Consider the following 25,575-nt stretch of genomic DNA (forward strand, 5'->3'; position numbering starts at 1 on the left):
CGACAGTGATGAGTGTCTCTTCATCTGAACTGAAAGGCAAACTTAATTATGTCGCTCCGAAAGTTGCACACACAAAGAAAGTGTGATCCATTTGATGGTTTTGATGGAGGCATACGCTCCCCTGCTGGGTGTCTGAGTCTCGGCTCATTGGTGCATTCAGTCTTGAGACCTCGCTTTTTTTTATCTTTTTCAAATATGGCATCAGATTGTGAGAAGTCAAATTGACACTAATGGTGCGAGTTTGATTCATTTGCCGGATCGATTTTGTTATCGACAGGGAATGATTAACGCTAACACGTATAGAGACAACAGGCTGCACGTCTCTTTTATGAACGTTTGCATGTAAATAAACAAGGAAAAATATATTGCACACAATTATTTGGGTCATTAGCCGAAGTGTCAAACGCACCGCAAACATCCGCTTGGACTTGAGGAGGATTTACTTAGAATTCTGTGGTCAAAGTTCAAGGTCACCGTGACCTCACTCCTGCCCAATTCTAGTGATATCTCAGGGAATTTTCAGGGAATTTCTTTAAATGGACAAATGTCCAGTTTGACTCCAGAATGAACTGATTAGACCTGTCGAGGACCTAAAAAAAAGAAGGTGTTTTTGGCCAAGTCATTTTTCTATTTCTTTTTTTGAGGCCACTTAGAAGCAGAATCCACCGGAAGCTAAAATCAGATTTGTTTGATGCGTTAGGGTACGACCTACATAGTTTGACCGCGTGAGAACCACACAGAGGATCACACCCCCCCAAAATCATCTCCCCACTGTGGCTGTTCTGGACCAGAAGGCTACATTAGCGGACCATGAAACCAAAACGATGAGCTGAAAGACACTAAATCTGTGAAGAAACCGCCTCCTTTTGACCCAAACACATAGATATCGTGCAGCTTTCCCTTCCCTTACCTTGTCGACACACATATACCGTAAAGACGCCAAAAGCACGAGCGAGAGCGTGATCAAAGCAACTTTTTCACACTTGGTCCGATGTCTGGATTGCATTCTGATCTGCTCATCCTGGTTTTGCTTCTTCGATACCCGTCTTGTCGTGCTGAACGTTTAACAATCGAAACAAACACTTCAAAGCTTTCGTCTCTTTCCTTCTGAGGAGATGTTTCAGACCCTGATGGATTCCATCTCTCTGCGAGAGCGAGGCACAAAAGGACTCTGAGATGAGAGGCGCATTGTGCGTTGGTTACCTTTCTATTAAAGGGCATTGTTAAAAGGGTTCTTTCCAAAGCTTTTAGCGCCGCGTTCCACATTATTTTCCCTTTGCAGCTCGGGTCACCGTTGCACGACGCCGCCGTGGCGTCATGACATGATATTACTGTTATGAAGCTCTCCGCAGATAAACAACCCTCTCAGGACACCGAGGCGCTATCCCCGGCTCTCATCCTGTGATATAATATCACAGAATAATATCACGGTTTCGATCTTGAAATGTACCGCTTGGCTCACTGAGAGGATTTGAGGGGTCCGTAAATACCTCTTTTACCATTTAACAGTCTCGCAAGGAGATCAGAGTTAATAGGCTTCACGTTTAATTTCATAAGCTCCGTATGAATTCTGCACGCGTCTATTAGTACTCGCGCCTCAGTGCGAATGAGAGGCGGCCCTGCAGCTGTCGTCACGGCGTAATTAACATTATTTTTCAAACTCGCGTTGATTACGCGTTTGATTTATTGCATTAACGTCGCAACGTTTCGTTTATTATTCATTAGGACGGAGGTGTTTGAGGACGCTTCGCTTCACGCGCTCACACTGGGGAGTCGTAGATTGTCGCGTTGTGCTGTCAAAGAAGTGCCCCGCCGGGTAGCAGTTATTTAGACACATTAACATGGAAAAAAACAAGAATCTAATATTATGTTAATGGCGTATTAAGCCTGTTAGCATCATTTCACACTGAAGTTCCCATTTACTGTTTGCAAACTGTTCCTGACAGTTTAATAAATGTATTTTGTAAATGAAATCCCTCTGCTATTTATATTCATACCTTCCGCTCGCTGTTCAGTGGTGAAATCGTCATCGTCGGCTGTTTTTGCTGAATTTGTCGTCAACTCTGCAAGGAGAGCGTCAGGACTTTCTGTTTCCCTTTACATGCTACAGCTGATCTATTATTGTAATTCCGTCCTATTCCGACAGTCATTCCCTCTCGGAGCGTATCCCACCCTGAGGGATGCTGCTATCTGGAGCAGTTATACACACTGTCTGGTGTGTGTAACACACACTCTTGGCAGCGTGACGAGCTGAAGCGAATGTTCTCCGCGTTCACGAACACCCTCTTCTTCGCTTCACTCTGTAGAGATTTCTATTTTCTATTTTTACGGCCAGCTGTCAAACATTTATGTGTAAATGTGAGTGCAGTCCCCCGTGGGCCGCTGCAGGTGATTCGTCGTGGCTTGTGAAAACTATAAATTCCTCGCAATATGCTCCTGATGTCCTTTTTTTTCCTCCTTTTTCTTGATACCTGACAATTGAACCAACAGCAAGCGGCAGTCGAGGGTGTTGACATTATGCAGGCGGCATAGGAGAAAAAGTACAATGAATCCAACCTGTGCTCTCACTGTTCAGTTGATGGAATCACCAACAAGTCATTGCACATTTTCATATTTTTATTCTTTAAAAAAAAATGTTTTATGCATTTTGCTTAGCAATGGTTAAAAGTCAATGAGGCACATAGGGGCACATAATATTATGTTAAGGTAATCGATTGACTAGTAAGTCAGTCAGTCAGTCCATTACTCCCACACCAGCTTCATCAAGGATGGGTTCGTATCTCTTATGAAAAGTTACTCCTAATTTTCCATGTGTTTTCCAGCAAAAGTCCAGCAACACGTGTCAACTTTAGCTCGATACGTACATTCGATCTTTTCAAAATACACTTTTGATCTCACAGGAAACAGAACTTAGGTAGCAAAACTACGTGGTTAGGTTCAGGAAAAGATCGTGAAACGCTAAGTTAGATTTAGGCTAAAAAACTACTTAGTTAGATTTAGGAAAAGATCGTGAAACACTTAGTTAGATTTAGGCAACACAACTACTTAGTTAAGTCTAGGAAAAGATCGTGAAACACTTCGTTAAATTTAGGCTAAAAAACTACTTAGTTAGGTTTAGGAAAAGATCGTGAAACAGTTCATTAGCTTAAGCAACAAAACTACTTAGTTAGGTTTAGGAAAAGATCGTGAAACACTAAGTTAGCTTTAGGCAACACAACTACTTAGTTAGGTTTAGGAAAAGATCGTGAAACACTTAGTTAGATTTAGGCTAAACAACTACTTAGTTAGGTTTAGGAAAAGATCGTGAAACGCTAAGTTAGATTTAGGCTAAAAAACTACTTAGTTAGGTTTAGGAAAAGATCGTGAAACGCTAAGTTAGATTTAGGCTAAAAAACTACTTAGTTAGGTTTAGGAAAAGATCGTGAAACACTTAGTTAGATTTAGGCAACACAACTACTTAGTTAGGTTTAGGAATAGATCGTGAAACACTTCGTTTGCTTTAGGCAACAAAACTACTTAGTTAAGTTTAGGAAAAGATCGTGAAACACTAGGTTAGATTTAGGCAACATAACTACTTACTTAGGTTTAGGAAAAGATCGTGAAACACTTAGTTAGATTTATGCAACACAACTACTTAGTTAGGTTTAGGAAAAGATTGTGAAACACTTAGTTAAATTTAGGCTAAAAAACGACTTAGTTAGGTTTAGGAAAAGATCGTGAAACACTAAGTTAGATTTAGGCTAAAAAACTACTTAGTTAGGTTCAGGAAAAGATCGTGAAACACTAAGTTAGATTTAGGCTAAAAAACTACATAGTTAGGTTCAGGAAAAGATTGTGAAATCCTTGAATAGGTAGTGAACTCAAGAACTTTGTGAACTCAAGGCAAAATGCCCCTTTAGTCAGCAGCAACCATGACCTCCATGTGCGGCTATGGCCTCTGTTAGTGTAACTGTTATTAGAAGGATAACACTAGTGGAAGAGGCTCAACCTCGGCCAGCAGGGAGTCCTGACAGACATCAGTGTGAGCAGCATGTTGGGGTGTGACCAGCTTCATGCGATAAGTCGTGTTTAGCTCTCATGCTGTGAGCGAATAATGTTACGGAGGCCGCTGCTGTCATGTCACCGGGTCGTCTGGGAAACCTTGTAGTCCTGTAGGCTTTGATCTTCTGCTCCATGGAGCAGGAACCTGTCCAGCGTGAGCTGATGCAGGATGGAAAATGGTGTTGCGCATATATATATATATATATATATATATATATATATATATATATATATATATACACACACACACACATGTCGCTAGTCATTCTGTGACGCTATCATTGTTTGTTTTTGTGGCTTTACACTAACATCTTAATAGTTTATATTCATCGAATTGGCAGGAGAAGTGACATATTGGTTTATCTGCCATATTTATATTTAAAAAAAAAGAAAAAAAAAAAAAAAATATATATATATATATATATATATATGATCCAACATTTTGGCACCAAACTCAGGGTTATTTTCAGTACATTTGTGGCATTTCTCAGATGAATCCATTACTTGTTAGGTAGCTACTAGTCTGATGTGAAATTAAGCTTGCTTCAGTACTATTATATTGGTGGACAAAGACGAGGCAGCATGCTCTTTATCCTTTCAAACTTTGTATTTCTTTAGTCATAATTATGTTCTCACACATTTTTTAGTAGCAGGTTTCCCTCCCTATCAGAGATGAATTTTGTCCATTGACCTCTTTGTTCATTGACTTCAGAGCCGTAAAAACATCACTCTAAACATCCATACACCACTGCAGTCATTGTCAAATCCCCGCTGTGAGGCCTTTAAGCTCCACACACACGCACACAGTGACCCTCCACGCCACCCCGCCGTTGTCTACCCGGTCCAATGCTTTTACACTCTGGTTGCGGCTTAGAATGACTGACTGAGTCTATAACTGATGGAGGCCCAGGCCGGCACTGTCCAGCATTTTGTGCTGAGCCCAACACTTTGTTGCACACAGACTGGACGGGACGGTTTGGGTGGGGTGGGGTTGGGTGGGCGTCCCGGTAGCCAGCCCTCACATTGTACACCGGGACGGGAAAGTCAGGGACGAAAGGCCCATCAGGGTGGAGAGGTCGGACAGAGCCTCTAAGCTCGCTACTCCTCTGGGGAATGATCGGATCGAGTCCTCTGTGCTGAAATCTGGGGGGTAAATCCACAGTGATACCCTCACAGTGTTTGCAGCGCAGCTGCGGTTTCTAATGTTGTCTCTCCTCCCTCTGTCCCTTCAGTCATAACCAGAGGACCACGGCGTTTCGCCATCCGATGAGCGGGCAGATTTCTGCAGAGAACATGGATTTCATCCTGCAAGAACAGTGAGTGATCACGTTTTTTTTTGTTTACTTTTGTTTAAAAAAAGCTGTTGAAATAGAAATGATGGGATGCATTGAAGTTCTCCACATGAAAATCAGCAAAAATGAGTTGAACGCTATGCTGGGAGCGGGTTATTTTATCACCTTCTTTAGAGACATGATGAATCCGGAAGGATTTAAAGAAACTCCTTTTCTGCTCCTGTAGTTGTGGCTGTTTTATGCTTTGTTCTAGTGTTAACTGAACTTCTGTTTGACAGTGACTTTGAAAACATCTTACCCGAGCCTTAAAGTCAACTTTTCTTAAGTTATAATTCTTCATCGAGTGGGTGTTTGGCAGGTTTCAAGAGACGTTCAGGGTTGTTTCATGTGAATATGTGGGCCTTTTCAACTCACTGCTTTTTAAAAGGAGACAACTGAGCTTTAGAGATGCAGCTAATCAGAGATGTTAACGTTTGGACACAGCCAGGCTAGCCGTTTCCCCTTGTTTCAAGTCTTCATGCTAAGCTAAGCTGTAGGGATGTCACGGGACCAGACCTTTAGTGGTCGATACCAATTTACAGGAAAATTCTGTTTTATGTTCAACCCTTCGAACAATTGTATTTAATCAGGATTCTCGTCAAAAACTATTACTATTGTACAAGATTACATGTGAACAACTCCATCGTCAAACCAACGTTGTCGTGGCCTTCGTCGTGGCCTTCGTCGTAGCCTTTGTCGTGGCCTTTGTCGTGGCCTTTGTCGTGGCCTTCGTCGTGGCCTCGCCGTGGCCTTTGACTTGGCCTTGGTCGTGGCCTTTGTCGTGGCCTTCATAGTAGCCTTTGCCGCGGCCTTCGTCGTGGCCTCGCCGTGGCCTTTGACTTGGCCTTGGTCGTGGCCTTTGTCGTGGCCTTCATCGTAGCCTTTGCCGCGGCCTTCGTCGTGGCCTCGCCGTGGCCTTTGACTTGGCCTTGGTCGTGGCCTTTGTCGTGGCTTTTGTCGTTTCTTTGTCGCGGCCTTCGACTTGGCCTTCGTCGTGGCCTTCATCGTGGCCTTCGTCGTGGCCTTCGTCGTGGCCTTCGCCGTAGCCTTTGTCGTGGCCTTTGCCATGGCTTTCGTTGTGGCCTTTGTCGTGGCCTTTGTCGTGGCCTTTGTCTTGGCCTTTGTCGTGGCCTTTGTCTTGGCCTTGGTCGTGGCCTTGGTCGTGGCCTTTGTCGTGGCTTTTGTCGTTTCTTTGTCGCGGCCTTCGACTTGGCCTTCGTCGTGGCCTTCGCCGTGGCCTTCATCGTGGCCTTTGCCGTAGCCTTTGTCGTGGCCTTTGTCGTGGCCTTTGTCGTGGCCTTCGTCGTGGCCTTCGTCGTGGCCTTTGTCGTGGCCTTTGTCGTGGCCTTTGTCGTGGCCTTCGTCGTGGCCTTTGTCGTGGCCTTTGTCGTGACCTTCGTCGTGGCCTTCGTCGTGGCCTTCGCCGTGGCCTTTGACTTGGCCTTGGTCGTGGCCTTTGTCGTGGCTTTTGTCGTTTCTTTGTCGCGGCCTTCGACTTGGCCTTCGTCGTGGCCTTCATCGCGGCCTTTGTCTTAGCCGTTGTCGTGGCCTTGGTCGTAGCCTTCGTATTGGCCTTCGTCGTGGCCTTCATTGTAGCCTTTGTCGTGGCCTTTGTCGTGGCTTTTGTCGTTTCTTTGTCACGGCCTTCGACTTGGCCTTCGCCGTGACCTTTGTCGTGGCCTTTGTCGTGGCCTTTGTCGTGGCCTTTGTCGTGACCTTCGTCATGGCATTTGGAAGGGTTGAAGGGTTACATCTTCAGTATACCCGTGACGGTAGTAGAAATTAAACAATCGTCTCACGGTGATCGCGACCTAAAAGGACACACATGTGCTTCATTGTGCTATTTTAGTGCTTTATCACTTTCGGAGACCCGGTAAGTGCAGGTCTCTGTGGAGTAAACAGGTCAGGGTGCTTACTCATTGTTTGGAGACATTGCACTCTCGGGGCTTTGTGTGGGCAAAGCTTTTCCTGCTCGTGACTAAACCCAACACCAGACTTTCACCACAATAGAGACGATCTCTCAGGTCTCAGTTACAATAGATGAGACACGCTGGCTGCCCCAAATTGTGATGTAGGTCAATGAGGCTGGTGAATTCTAAACACATCCTCTGGATGAAAAACTACCTCTGCTATAATCCAAAAACTAACAAGAAAAGAAAAAAGATTCTTTAAGAATGTTTGCTCAGGGGGTTTGATTTGTTAGCGGCTGTATGCCTCGAGAAAAACATCTCTACATCTTGCTCCTGGCACTGTAAACCAGTTTCTTTCACTGTGATATATATATATATATATATATATATATATATATATATATATATATACATATATACGTGCCAGTGTTCCCATGTTGTCAGCCCTGCAGGTCACTGTCTAGAAACAGACTGCAGCTCTGTGTATTTCAGCCTTCCTCCATTTCTTTCAGCTGTTTCTTAAAAAATTTACCTGCATAAACCCTCGGGAGGCCAAGTCGAACTTGATTGACAGCTTGCAGAATATATTTGGCGAGAGCTCGCAACTTCCAAAATACCCAATTGAATTTATTCCTTTACAGCAGTCATTGGAAACCATTGGACATTTTGGGCTGTCGTTGCTGTCGGAATGGAAGAGAAAATGTGTGTATTTTGCAAGGGCGTAGGTTTGCATAGGGTCCATAGGGACTAGTCACGACCAAAGTTTGGGAAAGACACAATTGTCCCCACCAATACGAAACAAACATCTCGCACAATATATTTGAACACGTATTTGTATTATTATCTATACAAAGTTCGTCGCCCAGAAGAGATAAAAAAACATTTCCACGTTTTCCAATGCGCCTGCGAGACAAGATGCTGTCATTTAATTGGCTGAAGTGGCGAGTCAGAAACACTACGTGATTCTTGACATGCAGAAAGAGATGCAGTGCAGGTTGAGGAAGCGGGGTCGGCAACCCGCGACTCCGGAGCCGCAAACTCCACTCCTGCTGCTGGTTCTGTGGCAGCTCATGAGACACTGAGGCGTCCGCTAGTAAAAACGGATCCGTCCTCCTCCGTTTGCGGTGATCTAAAAGTCCGTAGTGTGGACGCTCAGTGTAAACGTAGCAAAAGATATGCCTTCACGTGGGGATCGAACCCGCTACCTTGCAGTCAAAGGACGAGACACATTTTTTGGGTGGAAGGTGGGTCTCTACCAATGCTGAGACCAAACCTACGCCCTTGGTACTTTGGGTCTTGGAGCTGCATATTGTTGTCAAAGTGTGATCATTTCTTTAGGTCGTAGACGATGCGTGGCATCATTATGCTGCCATCTGTAGATCTGAGGCTTTTGATGACACCACCAATCACAGCACTTGGTTTTCTCATTGCTAGAACCCTAGTTAGTTCACTTGTATCTCTTTGGTCGAACTCTAACCCGCCTCTCTACACCCCTGACTTGATTTGCCGTTGCGGCTGGTGTGATCCTATCGCAAGTTCGTCTCTTGAACTCCAAAAAGTCCAAATGTATGCGTTTCAATTCATGCCCTCAGGTTGAGAAATCTTGCAAAATCGTTTCAGAAGTAGGGCAGATAGTTTTGGAAACCACTCACCAGTGGCAGTGTGGTAAATGGCATCCAACCATTTATAGTTAGCAGCATGCGCCAACAGGATATCTCCTTTTTAAAATTCCTACCTATTGGTTGCTTGGTGGTTTTGACAGTTATGCAGGAATCTGCTCAGTTACATAACACTGTGCTCTATCAATTAAACATCTAAAGCTGTATTCCCCTCAGGACGCTTCACTTCCTCAAACATAAACAATATCCGTGATTGTTGTAATCAGGGTCTCGGTGTGCGTGATGATTGTTTTGTCCCACTGTGAGCTTGACTATATCGTCTTCAGTCCCAGGCACCATAGGTATGAATCAATGAGACTTCCTTAATAGATGAAGCTTAACGCAGTTACAGGGTACGATGAGTTCGAACATTAACATTCAGCTGAGGTGGTTCGGGCATCTAATTCGGATGCCTCCTGGACGCCTCCCATTAGAGGTTTTCCAGGCACGTAATAAATCTATCGCTAATTGGGGCTTTTTGAGTTGCTTCTGGTGTGTTTTCCTGCCGAGAGTATTTCACCGGTGTCTCCCCGATGTCGAGTATCCCGCCCTGGGTGTGTTTTTCAGGGGCAGATTTTGTGATTTCTAACATGATGCTGATGGTTTAGTGCATAACAATGCATCACATTTAAATAGTTACATTTTGTGAGGCAAATCTGGATCGGTAACGTAACCTGTGTGTGACATTCGCCTGTCAGGGAGATCTTAGCGCACAGGTTTCCTCTGGAGTTGAAGTACACAGTATAGTATACAGTTGAGGTGCATATTTTTGACACATTTTGCCAGTTATTTCAGGGTGCAATAAGTAACATGATTCAATATTTGTCATATCTAAACATCGTAATTAAGCTGATTGGGGCTTTTTGAGTTTCCCCGGGTGTGTTTTCCTGAACCAGAGTGTACTGAGTACTGAGTACTGAATACTATCTCCTGGTAGATGTACTGCTGGTGACCGGTTGTGATCAGACATGTTATTGAACTAGAATTTCTAATTTAACTAAATCAAAACTCCTCAACAATTGCCGCGACTCGGCGGAGGGAATACGCCGAGTGCTCTTCAGATTTCATGAGTGAGCCTTGATCGTTCACATTCGTGAAGTAAAGGTTTAATGTTTTTATTTTTATTTATTTTACTACTATTTGGATAGTGACACCTGTTAATGTTAACACTTTCACTTCCACCATGACGCTGTGATGGGTCCCGATTGTTCTGTGAATCAGTTCTGGTGTTTCTTTGTGCAGGTGTTTGTTGCTTGTATTGCCTTGAGTTAAAAGGCATTGTCTGGGACTCGGGAAGTGTTTGAATGAGCCCGTCAGCGTGTGAAAAAGACACATTTCGGTCTGCTAAACACATGCACCAATCTTTTCTTTTTCGTTGGTCACAAGGCTCCATTCTTTCAGAGCTGTGTAGCTCGTCAGACCTCTGTTGAAGAGACAGTTCAAGGACTCGTAAGAAAGAGTTTCAATCTCACCTACTTTAATTCCCCCACTCAGACCTTCGAATGAAACATAGTTTAGCCCTCGAAGAACAGTTAATCATGTATTTGTAGCTTCATTTTGTTCCCTTCCTGATAGTTATTCTTTTACTCATCCTAACGATGGTATTAAATATATCTATCTATCCAGCCCTCCTGTAACACGACCACACATTTTGTTCTAATTCAGTGAAGAGCAATTAATAGAGCTTTTGTACTGTCGCTTCTAATGTGATGAAGAAACGCATTAAAGTGTAATGAAGTTCCACGGCACAGTCTCCATTTCTAGCGGCCTATTTTCATTTCACCTCTTGTTCATTTCTTTTTTCCGTTTCTGTCTCGTTCTTTCCATTTCCTCTTCTCTCTGTTTCCATTCGTCCCGCCCACTCTTCGTGTTATCCGTCACACGGGAGCTCTTTTCTGCTTGTTTCACCAATTTTTTTTGTATATTTTATTTTGACCTTTTCTCATCGTCTGTCCTTTCCCTTCACCCTCTTTTCACTCTCTTCTTTTCTATTTAAACATGTTCAGACAATAAATGTGAACTTGTCATTTCAGAGATTTTATTCAATGCAATATAATGTTACAGACAAATATAAAATATGATTATTTATTTTTTTACTCAGACTTGATTCAAAGATATGAATAATGCACGCAAGAAATGCGAAAAATGCAAGAAATGCGTATAATGGATGCTCATTATTTCTAAATTCGTGGCAGACTCCCATGTAGATAACGAGCCTACAATAAAAAAAAGAAAGAACAATAAATCCTTATCATGAAAGGCAGGAAGTGCATTTGAACACTGATACTGTCTTTCATATCCTCGTGTTGGCCACCGAGCGCCGATTGTTTTCTGTATCTTATTTGTGTTTCTTCTACTTCTGCACTTTCTCTCTGCATCCCCTCTCCTGCGTTACTGTATTTCTCTCTCCAGTCTCTGGTCCATCTCTCCATTCTAGACGAAGAGGAACCAGGTTCCATTTTCCTTGCTCTGTTCTGATGGATCTGTCTTATTAGCAGCTGCGTGGGCGTGAATGAAGCAGGCCTGTCCAAGCTGCTATGATAACACACACACACACACACACACGGCACTTCAGACATTGTTGTGTGTGTGTGTGTATTCGTGTGGTTATGTAAATAGATGGTGAATTCTGCACAAGTCTGAAGGACAGGTGGTGGTTAATACAGGATGTGCACTCGGAAGCGTTATTTTCTGCCCCAGTGTGATATTGTAATGATACACTCGAGTGGAATTCTTTGCTGCGGTTATGCGGCGCACAGCTGAGGAGCTTTACACTGGCAGTAGAGAACGGGATGCATTACATCATGGCTATGGAAGACCGGTTGACTTGACTGGAGAAGCTTCGTTCAAAAAAAGTATAATTTATTAAATGAAGATGTTGAACAAACTGTCTTGGGGTCCAACATGTTTTCTTCTTTTTCATTTTTGAGCTAACTGAACAGCACTTTTTTTTATGAAGTTCTCTTAAATCTATTTTTTTCAAGAGAATCTTAAGATCATTTCCCACGGCATGGCTGTCTGTGGTGCATATATGATTCTAGGAGTTATGTAAGCTTGTTTTCAAGGAGCCTAGTTTTATCTTTAATATCGGTGACGTTTTATGTAAACCTCAATTTAACTGAAAGTGCGCTTGGAGAGTTGGGAGTACTTTGTAATGCTGGGAACGTCCAAATGTGTTTATAAATCTGAAGAAAATATGTTTTTGCAGAAGAAACTGACTTGTCATGAGGTGATAATGTTTTTTATGGCTGCGATAAAAAGCAGAAATTTCATTATGGGCAAGTAAACGTGATTTACACAACGTGAGTATTTATTTTTAAACATGCAACAATTTCTGACAAATGAATACGGATTTGGTGCAAAAAGGCTAGCTGTCTCCCTCTGTTTCCAGTCTTTGTGCTAAGCTAAGCTAAGCTAATGGCCTCCTGAGCCTAGCTTCGTGACTAACGCACGTATAAGAGTGGCGTCTATATTCTCTTCTAACTCTCAGCAAGAGAGGGAATCAGTTTTAGTAGAGTACTAGATTGTAATAATTATGATGATAAAATTAATAATTTAATAAAAAATATAGCAGTTTATTACAAGAAAAGCAGCACGAAATGCTTTACAACAAAAGACATTAAACAATAAAATAATAAAACAAGGCAATTTAAGGACTAGTAAACTTAATTTCTAAAAGTTTGGCTTCTACTGAACAATTACTTTTGAGGCAGAAGCGAACACAGACCCTGCTGGTTCCTGCCGGACACAAATGCACTACAGGGGCTCAATTACACCGAAAAAAAAGCCTTTTCCCCAGCCATCTCAGAACATCTCCCCTGGGGATCAACCTCACTGCAGGTCTTATCGTGTTGGGTACAGACAGAAAGCTGCCCGGGGAAAAAAAGACTGCTGGTCTTGATCGGCTGCTCACATTGAAGAATTACTGATTTTCTTTTCTTTAAAGACGGATCTTTAGCCTGGATTTTAAACACCTCACGGCCCAGTGTGTTTGGGGCCATTAATCAGGTAAATAAGACAGGAAGTGTTGGAGCCTATAGTTCCTTTAATCACAGCACGTCACTGCCAATAACCATTAAATCCAACAACCTTGTGTTATATACTTTTATTTGCCCTTCACCATTAAAAAAAAAGTGTTTTCCCTTTCTCATTATCCCTGCTGGCTTCCATTCATAAAACTGCAATGACAATGTTAGTATTACAGGTTACACGTTTGGTTGTAATTGTTCGTGCATTTCCTCTCATCTAATTAGAATGTACCGTTCAAAACAAAGATGATATAATTACCAATAATGTATGTAGGAGGCTGGGATTATTATATTCCCACCTTCTGTTCTCCGCGAACCCTAATTATCCAATTACCATCGCTCCGCTGCCAACGGCACGAGAGGAAACCATTTCCGCTGCTGCCCAAGGCGCGATCCAAAAACCTCCGCCGTGGTGCTATTTAAGGCTTCCCTGAGCTCTTCAGGTTTCCACTGAGGCCAAAGCGCTTTTGTAAACCTTTATACTCGTCCAAGGATGGCATTTTCTTTTTCAGCTGCTCTTTTTTTTCAGCGCTGCATTCATATACTTTCACGCACATCCGCACCGTTTACTGTCGGCCCCTGAGCCTCTCGGCTGGAGCCGAGCTAACCTTTTTAGATTACCGCCACCCTGTCGACGCCGCATGCTGGCACACCGGTTGTGGCGTTCACTGGAGCCTCACACTGTGGTATAAATACCCATCGGCTCCAGCACCGGCTCCGAGCCGCACCAGCAGGGCTCCCCCCAATTTCTAGTTTGTGTTTTTATTCAATGTCGACGTCTACTGTGATGGAGGCGTCGGCTCACGGGCCGTGAAAGCGGAGTTGAAACTCCATCTGAGAGCGTTATTAGCGACAGGGTGCGGCGCGTATTTGTGTGTACGGCGGCCGGCGTCAGCGGGCCTGCTCACCGGGGGTTATCGCGGATTAAAGTGGCTAAAGTGTCAGGACTTTACAGCTTCTCGGAGTACTTTATCAGCTCTTATTTTGGCAGCGGGAGAGATGGAATGACTTCCTTTGGCTGCTTCTCTGTATCTGTCTGCATCTGAAGTGTGTCCACGTCTATTTGCACCCCGTCTGCCTGTCTGTCTTCTTGTCATCAGCTCCGAGGGTCATGGGAAAAACCTGGAAATACGAGTCACACACACTGGTGGATTTCAGATTTTGTGTTCAGGTTGGAGAAAATTAATTAAATGTTTCCCCCCCATGTCTTCCCATCATATACTGCATATAACAAGTCACCTAACGTCAGCCATTGGTTTGTGGAGTACAGTTTTGAAGCCTTGAGTTTGGGTCCAGGTACTGCACCTCACGCTAAATTAGCAGCTAAATCTAGAGCTAGCTAGCTCTAGATTTAGCTAGCTAGCTCAGGTTGGCACGATGCGTCGATAACTCATGTTAATGGGGAAAAGCAGGCTTGTTTGTGACGTGTTTACTGGAAAGAATATCGGTGACGTTTTATGTAAACCTCAAATTAACTGAAAGTGCGCTTGGAGAGTTGTGAGTACTTGCTAGCTAGCTAGCTAGGTTGGCACGATGCGCCGGTAACTCATGTTAATGGGGAAAAGCAGGCTTGTTTGTGACGTGTTTACCGGAAAGAATATCGGTGACGTTTTATGTAAACCTCAATATCGGTGACGTTTCATGAGCAGCCAACTAATAAGTGTTTGTTTTAGTGAAACCGCACGCTGTGATAGATCCACTGTAGCCACTCTTACTGGGGCCATAATTTACGAAACGAACATCATGCTGTATTAAAGAGGACTTGAAACTAGCAATTTTGACCATCCACTCTTTGGTTTACTGAGGCAATAAATCAAGTGAGAAGTCTATTTTCTCATAGACTGCTATACACACTCTCTAAAGCTCTTCCCCATTGGCTCCACTGTTCAGCAGAGGTTCCCATAAGTGTTATCCAGGCGTCATCAGTAATCCTAAAAGAGGAAATGACTCTACTTTATTACATTCGATTGCACAACAGAATATAAATCTCTATTCGTGCACAAGGCCGGGTCAAGACCCGTCTTTGAGCAAAGTCCTGTTCGTCTCATTAAATCACATATTGCACATCATGGTCATTTTTGGTGGTTGAGCGTATCTGGGGGATAAAAACAGTTTTTTGTTGACGGTGCTTGTCGGGCTCGGGTCAAATACGAGCTTAGATTTGCTGAAACGGAGCATCACGCTCGGTGAAACATTCCTCTTTATAAATGGAGGTTGAACAGAATTCCTGGCTGTCGCTCGGCGTGCCTTTCCCTTTGTCGCATTTGTTTCTCTCCCCGTCTCTGACCCTTCCCCTGCTCATTGATATGGGACCTGGTGATTTAGGAGAAGTTACGCCAGCGATGTGACGAGTGAACACATGGTGCTTCGCCAGGGGGGCAGCTTGGCAAGGCTTTGGTTGACTGTTGCCATAGCAATAGCAGCAGCAGTGTGGGATTGAAACAAGATGATACGATTGGAGGAAGAATGTGCCGTCTCATTGTGAGCATGCAAAAGATCTCATCCTGGCTAATTATGTTTCTTGCTTTTCTGATCATCTTACACTGAGTCCATTTAATATATGAACTCATGTAGAAACACATCTCATGTGGGGGTATCTTAGCCTAGCTTAGCATAAAGACTGGAAGCAGGGGAGAACTGGTAGCCATGTTAGGCTTAAAGTTAAATAAATAAAACACTTTTAATGTTATTAGGTACACTTGCACAAGCTAATGTTTTACTTGTTATTGATTGTTTATTACACCTCACACACTTAATATACACATCCATACATACATACATACATACATACTTGCGCTTTTGCACTTCTACTGTTTAAGTTTAATTTAATTCCTAAATTAATTCTGTGCTTTTCTTTCATCCCAGATATTTTTCTTTTATTTCTTATTTTATTTTATCATTAGTATTATTATTGTATATATCTTTCATCCCTGCTATTTTGATATCTTATTTTCTGTCTTTAAATTGCTGCTACTCGACACCAAATTTCCCAAATTTAAAGTATATATTCATTCATTCATTCATTAATGTTGTACTGCCCCCCTTATGTATGTAAAGGGGAAGGACAAAATAAATGTAACACCGCTCAGTGTAGTGTAGTGCAATACACCACCGCATTTAACTATGACCTCAGTATTTAACATATAACAGAATTTACACATTTCTGTTCATTTAGGCAAAACAATTACGTAATACAGTAAACTTCATAAAGGTAGAATTTGTTGTCCGAGCTGCTGTAAATGAAAATGGGAGAAAACTGTTAAACTTCTCCTTTTAATACGCAAAACTTTGATAACTGTGACCCTCACATCAACTACAAACAAAACCAATATCAAAACCAGAGAGCATCTTGTGATTTGATCGCTCCAGCGTGACGCAGAACCACACACACTTCCTACCGGTAACAAGATTCAATGAAAGACAATTTATCCCCGTTAGCATCATGGAGGACGATCACAGGCAGTGATGTGTGAGGACGGCCGTGTCAGGGAAATGGGGATTTTTGGGATAACAGTTATTTTAAGTGATATTGTTTTTAAATGGATCCGTACCAACATACAGTTTATTAAGAAGTTTGTGTCTTTTTGGGTGTCAAAGCTGAGATATTGATATCCTCTCTGTTTGAGTACCTCTGTTGTTCCTCTCGGATAATTTAAAATCTCTGAATATTTTGGTCTGCAGAATCCAGGCGGTGAATTTAAATGCCAGCTGCGGCTGTGTGGGAAGCCATTGTGTTGATTTCTGACATATTGTGTCGCTGCGGTGCTGGTGGGAGTTAGTCGACTTTTTAAAGTGTTTCAAGCTACTTTTTTTTTCCTGTTGTCTTGTGAGCGGTATCATTAAAATGCAAGAAAACTCTCGCTGGTAAAATGTCAGAATCCTTCCGACAATTACTTTTCCCGTGTGATTAAATCTCCTCCGTGGCCTCTTCGCTCTCAACATGGCCGCCTCTTCGCTCTCAACATGGCCGCCTCTTCCTCCCACAGACGAAACACGAGGAGGCGATCCGCTTTCCTACTGATGAGCGGCTAATAAATGCCCTACTCTTTTGACCCCTGGCCAATATTGCTGAGTGAGATTAATATGCAGCACTCTTTAGATCTGGTCCCTCTCGCCGGGCAGCTAAGTGCCCGTCTTAAGTGTTGGTCCTTCAGTATCATTTGCCTCCTTTTCTTTTCTACAAACAACAATTTTTTTCACGTCAGAGAATATATTTCCAACAAGGTTAGAAGAAACATATTTCAGAAAAAGATTTGACATTAGCTGAACGTTGTGCGTGTGTGTTAGAGCCGTCATTAGTGATATTTATTTCTTATGATAAGATGTGAGGCTTTCACAGTTGATCTTAAAACAGCAGCCCAGTGCATTTTGAGGTTGATGAGTTGATTTCTCTGAGGCGATCATTCAATAAAGTCGGGGGTCTCACGAGGGGAAGATAATGCAGTTTTTGTTTTTTTATGCGCTGTTCAATTTTGCAATTTTGGTTCTCATAACTCCTGGTGAAAGAAAACAATCAAAATACACATTTACGGGATTATTTTACGACACTTTGTCTACATCGGTCAATTTATGAGGTGTTTTATCCCAGAAAAACAATTTGCTGTTGCACTTCTCAATCTTCAGGTTGTTTCTAAGAAGAATAACCGGCGACACCATAATGTTACAGTGCGATTGAGATGAAGACACGGAAACAAAAGGTTCAAATCCCTTAGCTGTAATATAGAGTAAGACGAAGAAACGTAAATGTCAACTCAGGTTTTGATGTTTTAAAATAGTTTTTATAAGATTATACTGTTTCAAATCCTCGCCCAACCAAAACAAGAAAAGGAAGACGAGAAGAGACACTTGATGTCCAGTCCAGTCCTTTTTTTCCTTTTCTTTAAGTGACAAATAATAGATGAATAAAAAGTTTCAACACTTTTCTCTGGGGAGGCGCACTGATGGAGCAACAACATGTTTAGTGGAGTGTGACCGTCTCCTTTCATGTGCTAACCCTTGAATTATTCCTCATCTTTCATCTTAGTTCTCCCTTTTTCTCTTCTCCCCCTTTTCCCCTCCTCTCAACTAGATTAGTTCTGTCCCATTCAAAGAGGCTCGTTGGCTCGGTGGGACTCCCTATAGTGCAGAGCTCCTCCAGGTGCGTCTGCAAAGGCCGCTTCTGTGACGCTTAATTGAATCATTACACCTCTTCTAGACCGCCAGCGTATGAGACGTGGGTTTTTTTCTCTCACGCAACGGATAACGTTTCATGCTAACTGTGAACAGAAACTGTCGGCCCCGCTGTGTGTTTAGGTGTCCGTCAGCCGAAAGGAAGAGCTGGGATATGAATGTAATGCCTCATAGAGTTCCCTATTTCTCTGTCATTCTTTCTCTCAAAGTTTGAACTCTTATACCTCTCCATTCGCTGCAGAGAAGTAAGCCGATAACCACAGGTGACGTCCTTCCTCTTTGGGCATTCGAGGTGAATAAGTGGCTTTCTTAGTTATAGAATACTCACATATATAATACTCACACAGAAGAAGAGAGTGCCCTTTCTCAAGCCCTCCTGAGCAAGAACTAGCCTTTTCTTCTTCTTCATGAAGGCCAGATTGTGGCCCCTAAAGACTCAGGAGCCACCTTTCTACCGTAAAAGTTGGGTTATACGCCGCTACTACCTTCGGTCATTGTCCCCATTTGCACCCCGCTGTAGCCAGCTGGCGCTCATGCTAGTTCCGTGCTCACTTCCGCTAGCTCTCCGCTAACTTCTGCTAACTTCCGCTAGCTCCCCGACAACCACCAAAGGTAGGGACCAGCCCCGGCTCTACACCCGACTTGGGCAGAGGGGACTCGGACATTACCAGCATTAGCGGCCAGTAGCAGCAGCAACGGGGAGCTAGTAGCAGCGCTAGCTAGCGCTGCTCCTAGCTTGCTACAGCGGGACACTGACCGGAGGTAGGAGCGGCTTGTAACCCGACTTTTACGGTTATCTTTTTTTTTTTTTTTTTTTACTTGATTGAAGTAAGACAAACTCGTATAGAAAAGGAGATAACGGACTCCCCGTAGAGTCCTGTATGGCCGATGGAAGACGAGAGCCGTGTGTGTGTTCCTCCGCAGAGAAAGTAATAGTCTAATTTGTCTGGTTTTTAAATCTTTCTGAGAAGAAATCAAAGGCTCCGTCTTCTATCTCATTTCTATTTCCGTCTCTATTACCTGATGTCCTTCTCCTTGCAGCCAGAACGTTTCAGGCTCTCTCTCGTCGTTCCCTTGCTCCTCACTTCTACCCTCTTGAGTGCTTCCTTGCTACTTGGTGCCATGTCGCGCCCCAAAAGTGACCCGCTGAAGAAATCCAGACCCGGAAAGCAAAGACCGGCTGCTACCGGTTCAGTTTTCATTGCCCGTCCGTGTTTTGAAGAACGTCGTTCCCTGATGTAAATGTATTTTTTTAATTAATTTTTTTTTTAGATCCGTTCTATTTCAAATCTTCCCAGTGAGTTATTTTGACTTTGATGAAAAGGCATCTGATGTGCATTTTATAGCTCCTGACCTTTTTAAAAGTTTGCATGAAATTCTTTTGACGGCAGAACGAGACGAGAGCTAGTGTCTCTCTCTCTCTCTCTCTCTCTCTCTCTCTCTCTCTCTCTCTCTCTCTCTCTCTCTCTCTCTACCCACCCACACCACATTGGATAGATTTACATTATGCATCTGTAGATGGAGGTTGTTGATGTGCAATACAGTGCAGTCTGTAACATGGAGGGCAGAATTGTGAGAAAAGAGAGAAGGGTTGGATGGCCGCAAAAGTAAAACAAATATCTTCACCGCAAAATTAAAGTGAGACATAGACAATAAGACAATATTTAGATTTATTCCAGAAATAATTGTAAAGCGAACATGCTGGAGCAAAGCGACTCACTAAAACAGAACTTCTCCAGCAGACACAAATGTTTGATCACAGAAAAAAAAAAGAAGTCTGGATTTATTCAAAAAAGAAGAAGATAGAGGTGTGTGTGTGTGTCAAGAGAGAAATATAGCACGAGGTAATTAGGTTGGATTCCTGGACGGAAGAATGCACCACACTGCCAGCGTCTTCCCTCATGAACCCAATCAGACAGATTTACACACACTCTCCGCCCGGTGTCGGCCCGACGACGATAAAGCATCCAGCGTGGAGCGTCTCCTCCGCCTCAGACAGCGAGACAGCAGCAATAACGGGGCTGTCATCCTGCAGAGAGACGCACCAGTCACTTGTGTGTGTGTGTGTGTGTGTGTGTGTGAAGTATGTCTGTTTTTATAACCGGCAGTCAACCTCTTAGAGATACGGATATTAAGATCTCATTCACAGTAAACTGGTGTCAGTGCGGCATATCCTTCGTTATTATTGGGCTTTTATTGCCTTTTATTGACATCATCACTGGCTTCCTTTCAGGGTTAAATGTAAGAACAAAAGGAGAATGAAGGATGTCAAATCAACTGATAATACCGTTTACCAGTATTATTAACTGATGTTGCAGATTAAAAAAAGGACAAACGGTGGAAATTACACATTGAAAAGAGGAACAAACATCAAAATGAAAAGAATGAATCAGACACCAGTACAAAGTCATCCGTCTCTGTTTCGGTAACCTATAGAAAGACGGTTCTCCTAATGAACTGTGTTCATGTTAAGCTGGCGTGAAGAAGCTCTATGGAGAACCGATTAGATGACATGAGTCGTCTGCGTACAGCTGTGCTCACATGTCTTAACTGCTGGATGTTCAGATGGAAGGAACATGTAAACTGTACGATGTCTTTTAAAGGCTGGTCCAGAGTCAGAGAGGCCTGTAGACACTGAAGACTGAATAATTCAAATCATTCCATTTGCCAAAAAATGCCAACTGTGAAAACTATGAATTCTATCAGCAAGTTCCAAAATATATCAGCCGGTCTGAACATTTTCTGCAAACAAACCCCACTGTTGAGTGTTGGTGGCCAACGGTCTTCCTCCAGCGGCACATCATCTCAATCTGAGTCAGACTGAAGCTCATTGGCCACTGAAGGCACGTTCAGGTGTGGGAACCAATCAAAACGAAATGGCAATTTAATCCAATTATCAGAAACTAGTTAACACACAACTCCCTTTCAGGGAAATGGTATTCCTGAAAGTGCTTTTTACCCAATTTACAAGAAAGAAATGTGATTGATTTTGGAAACTAAAGCTAAAATAAAGCTAAACTAAAGCTATCTGAACAGTGCATTTAAATAGCCGTAACATGCTTATTGAAGAACAAGTAGAGCGATGCTGCTGCTGCTGGTTAGAGCCGTGCAGCTGCTCGGTAATGAACTGAAAGCCTCATGCGGTACTTCTGTCCTTGGCAGCCGCCCTCGCTCGATAAGAACATGATTTTGAGTGAGTGCTGCTTTTTCTTCTTTTTGAGAATTGCGGTGAAACAAAAACAAGCAGACAGGAAGATGTGTTGAGGGGGAAATTTGGGCAAATTCTGATAAAGCTGATTCACCTCCTGCTGTGAGGCCTTCAGGTACCATGGGTGCATTGGGCGTGAGCTAATGTAAATCAATTGAAGGAAAATATGAAGGGGATAATTGTTATAAACACAATCAAACAATCTGCTTTTTTCAAATTGGAAAGAAACAAAACAATAAACCAAAATTTTCTTTGCTAGTCTTTCCACTTTTCCAACCACCAGCAGCTCTGGTTTGGTCTCTATCCTTAATTCACTGAGTTAGATGTGAAGCCCTTCCTCTCTGCCTCTCTCTGCTGTGCCGGCTGCCCAGCTGTGGCTCACTCAGACAGACCATTAAATTAAGAAAAATACAACGCCCCCAAAAAAAGTGCCCCAAAATCCCCCTCGCTGGTCTTAATCGTCTTTTTTCTTCTTCTTCTTCTTCTTCTTCTTCTTCTTCTTCTTCTTCTTCTTCTTCTTCTTCTTCTTCTTCTTCTTCTTCTTCTTCGTCTTCTGGATCCTGAAGAGGACGGTCTCCAGCAGGCCTGCATCCCGGGGGGGAGGAACACTTTCATCCATAGAAACGCACACATGGTGTTGCTCTCTCAGAGCCTGCTGCGGTAGAATGAGAGCTTTTCGAAAGGAAATCCGTCACACAGGGACAGTAGCTTTAAAAATGAAGATTCGAGTTTGACCACAAACTGTCTAATTCCCCTCTCTTCACGACATAACACATAAAATATATCTTCCGCTTCACGTCATAAACACAACGCAGATCACATCCAATACAAATGTTTGGAAAGGCAAATCCTTTTTAAAGCATCCAAATAATTCCCCAAGACGTGCATTGTATATTGACTATTATGTAGTTTACACTGGGATTAAGGGCTGGTGCTCGTTCATCTTCTGGAAGAACACGGTTGCAGTCTAGTTAGCAGTCTGCTGCTGTGTGCACTGTGTTTCTGCTGGGGATCCGGTTTGTACGTCTATTTATCAGCTTCCTGTTGGGGAACGGTCACGCAACCTGGGGGTACGAAAGGAAAATAGATACACACACTGTGTATACACACACTTACGTCTTACGGGAGAAAATATAAGATACTGTAAATAAGAGTCAAGACTCTTCATAAATAGCCCACATGGTGTGTTTACCCTTTCTGTGTGTGTTCTTCTCCAGGCCGCAGGGGGTTTCCATGATGTCCAAACCCACCGGTGAGCAGCTCTCCAGCACCACCATCAGCGAGGCCTCCACTGCCGTCACCTCCTCCACTGTGGACACCAAGGTGTGTGTGTGTGTGTGTGTGTGTGTTGTTCAGCTGTGGTTGTATGTACATCCTGTCATAGCATGTTGAGGACAACCATGTCAATTATGGATGTCCTTTTCTTGGGAAAGATATAGCTCAACCTGTGTGTGTGTGTGCGTGTGTGTGCGTGTGTGTGTGTGTGTGTATTCTGGACAAAGTATCCCGGACACAGACGCTGCCATCTTACGCTTTTTAAATGCATTGAGCTGCGATTGGATGACCTCTGTTATCCGAGTTTTTCCCTTGTTTTGTTGACATGTGTTGACACATGTTGCTTTTCAGGCATATTCGTGCACGTGAGCGCGCACGTGAGTGCGCACGGACGCCGCGCTACGCTTCTCTCACACCGCCGCTAGGGACGATAATGTCGCGTGAACGAAGCACCAACCCTCGGGTGAACACCGTTAGCACGTTGGCCATGGTTAGCCTGTTAGCTGAGCTCAGGGGTCGCCATGTTGAGAGCCGTGTGGAGGCAATCCCTCTATCATGTATATGCTCTGAATTTGGAATTTAGCAAATCAGTTGTCAAAAGTAGCATTAATAAGCATACATATCATATTTTTTTAATTTAGCCTTTAAAATGGCCGTCACGAGCACTTGTGAAACCCCCAGCTCTGTCTGTGAAGGCTCAGCCGCCTCCTCCCTCTCTTTCCTCCCATGCGGGCGGACAGTCGCTCGGCACTGGTCTTGTTTGCTCTCAGTACTTGGTTTGATGGGTGAAGTGAGATGCACTGATGTAGTAACTGTTGTCAGACATGTTCAGCACGGCGTCCTCTCTCCTCTGACAGCCTCTCTGTCTTAAAGCTGACAGGTGGGAAGTCTTCCCTGAGGCATTTAGACCGGTAAACACTATCACACCATCACTTGAACGTGACTTGCACTGTGAAAGAACTGCATTTGTTTGAACATTTATTCTTATATTCTGCTCCTATTCAACCACAACATGTTTAAATGATTATGTCCAACCCTCTATTCCTACTATTCATGTTCATGTGAGCTCTACAATCTATGCATAAAGTAGTAGCAGCAGTAGTAGGATTAGTTGTGCTATTATTTATGGCCACTCGCCGATCTGGCTGGCATCAGTTTTTAGCTGAGTCATGCCAGATATGGATGGTAGATAATAGACCAAGATCCATGGCGGGCCTGCAGGGGCTTAAGGTGAGGGTTGAGCGGGTTGTTGAAAACAGGATTCAGATCCAGGTGGAGGTGAGGTACTAACAACGGACTCCTACCTGTCTGTCTCACAGGAACGGGGCACTTCAACCATAAAAGACTGCATTGTTTGAGACGGTTCATGCAGTGAACTCTGTAATTCTCTCGTTTTTTTCCAGGCACTTAACCGCTTGACAACTTGTCACTGCAACATTAAAGTAATTATCGGAGTCCATCTCGATCAGGGCTCCACAACATACCGCTAAATGGATTAACCTCATGCACAGGCAATAATTATATGTAATATTTTAAGACCTCGTAGAGGCGCCGCTCGAGGGATCGCAGTGTCCGTTGCACTGTTGTTCGGCAGTATTTAAAGTAACCTTGAGCGTGTTAGCAAGTGCTATTGTGCTTTGTGGCTTGAATATAGTAGATTGGATATAGTCAAATTCTCCCCATCTCATTTAAGAAAGGCCACCGAGAAAATGCGTACTTTATTTGGATTATCAAATGGATGACGCACCATGGATGTTTGTTCTTGGCTGCTTGTGTTAGCCTTGGCTAGCATGGCTAGCGTTAGCAACATGGCTAGCACTTGCTGTTCCATAAACCAACATGTAGATGTTCACGACAGAAAGCCGGGCTTAAAGGGAACCAAACAAATAAACGCTGATGATGTCATTATTCTATAGCCATTACATTATTATTGCCACTTTAATGGATTCAATACAATTCCATACAGACATTAATTAACCCCTGTGGATAAGTCATAATGACACTGACTTTTCCTGAAGCGCCACCAGCAGGTTGACACTTTTTGTCTGGTCAAAATTCTAGTTCGTCCAAATACTTAGTTTATTTGGTTTATGACCACCCTCAGCAGGATATTTTGGGGGCAATATTCACATTACAGGTCTTAAAAAAATGCTGTTCATGTCAGATTTGCTTCATATCCCAGCTCTTATCTACTCGAGAACACAGACCACTGACAGAGATGCCGGAAAGAGGCGTGGAGAGTAACAATAGAACAAGACAATCACACTTGTGTCTGGTCGTCCTTCACGCTGTCATTGCCTCAGGCAATGTGCTGTTGGCGGCGAAATTATGAAATTAGTCGAAGCGGCTCAGCATAAGCTGAGGAATGCAGATCTCATGGAGGTTGTAGCGTTCTGGGTTTGGTGCAACACGACGTTTTCTGAGATGTCTCTCTGTCTTGGTTATTAATTTACTTCTGTTTTATTTATTTTTTCTCACTCTTTTTCCCCGCCGCTGTTTTTTTTCTCTCAGTCCATATCTCACGCTCCCTTTCGCTCGCTCGCTCACATGCACACATCTCCGCGGCCGTGGCGTGAAATCCCATCCCGCCCCATCAACAGGTGCCGCGGGACTAAGATTGAACACGTGTCATCGGGTGCGCGCTGCCGAGATGACAGGACATCAATCACCACGGCCTGTCGCCGTGTTCCACGCCCGGTGTTTCCCCGGCCGTCCCAGGTGCTCCGGCTCATCACCCCTGCCACCGAAACAGCGGGGGGCGAGGGGGGTAGAACAGAAGCCTCGTTCTGACAAGGAAAACTCTTAGCAGAGGAAAAGATGAAACTTTCATGCTCCCCTCGCCCCTTGCAGAGCTCACCGCCGTCAAGAAATGAATCCACAGTTTGAATAAGTCACATCCATAAAACATCAGAGGGAGCGCCGCGACAGAAATCATCCCATTTTTTTCCCCGCGAG

At 43.5% G+C, this 25,575-nt stretch overlaps 1 protein-coding gene across 1 annotated transcript in view; it reads left to right on the top strand.

Moving 5' to 3' along the window:
- Window positions 1-25,575, top strand: part of LOC306740980 (pleckstrin homology domain-containing family A member 7-like) — a 118,489-nt gene that overhangs the window by 52,649 nt on the left and 40,265 nt on the right. The window contains exons 4-5 of the mRNA XM_079223231.1: window positions 5,274-5,357; window positions 22,563-22,668. Of these exons, the coding sequence (XP_079079357.1) occupies window positions 5,274-5,357; window positions 22,563-22,668 (190 nt within the window). The remainder of the gene's footprint in view (window positions 1-5,273; window positions 5,358-22,562; window positions 22,669-25,575) is intronic.

The sequence above is a fragment of the Taurulus bubalis genome (genome assembly GCF_910589615.1).
Source record: "Taurulus bubalis genome assembly, chromosome: 9".
Lineage (NCBI taxonomy): Eukaryota > Metazoa > Chordata > Actinopteri > Perciformes > Cottidae > Taurulus > Taurulus bubalis.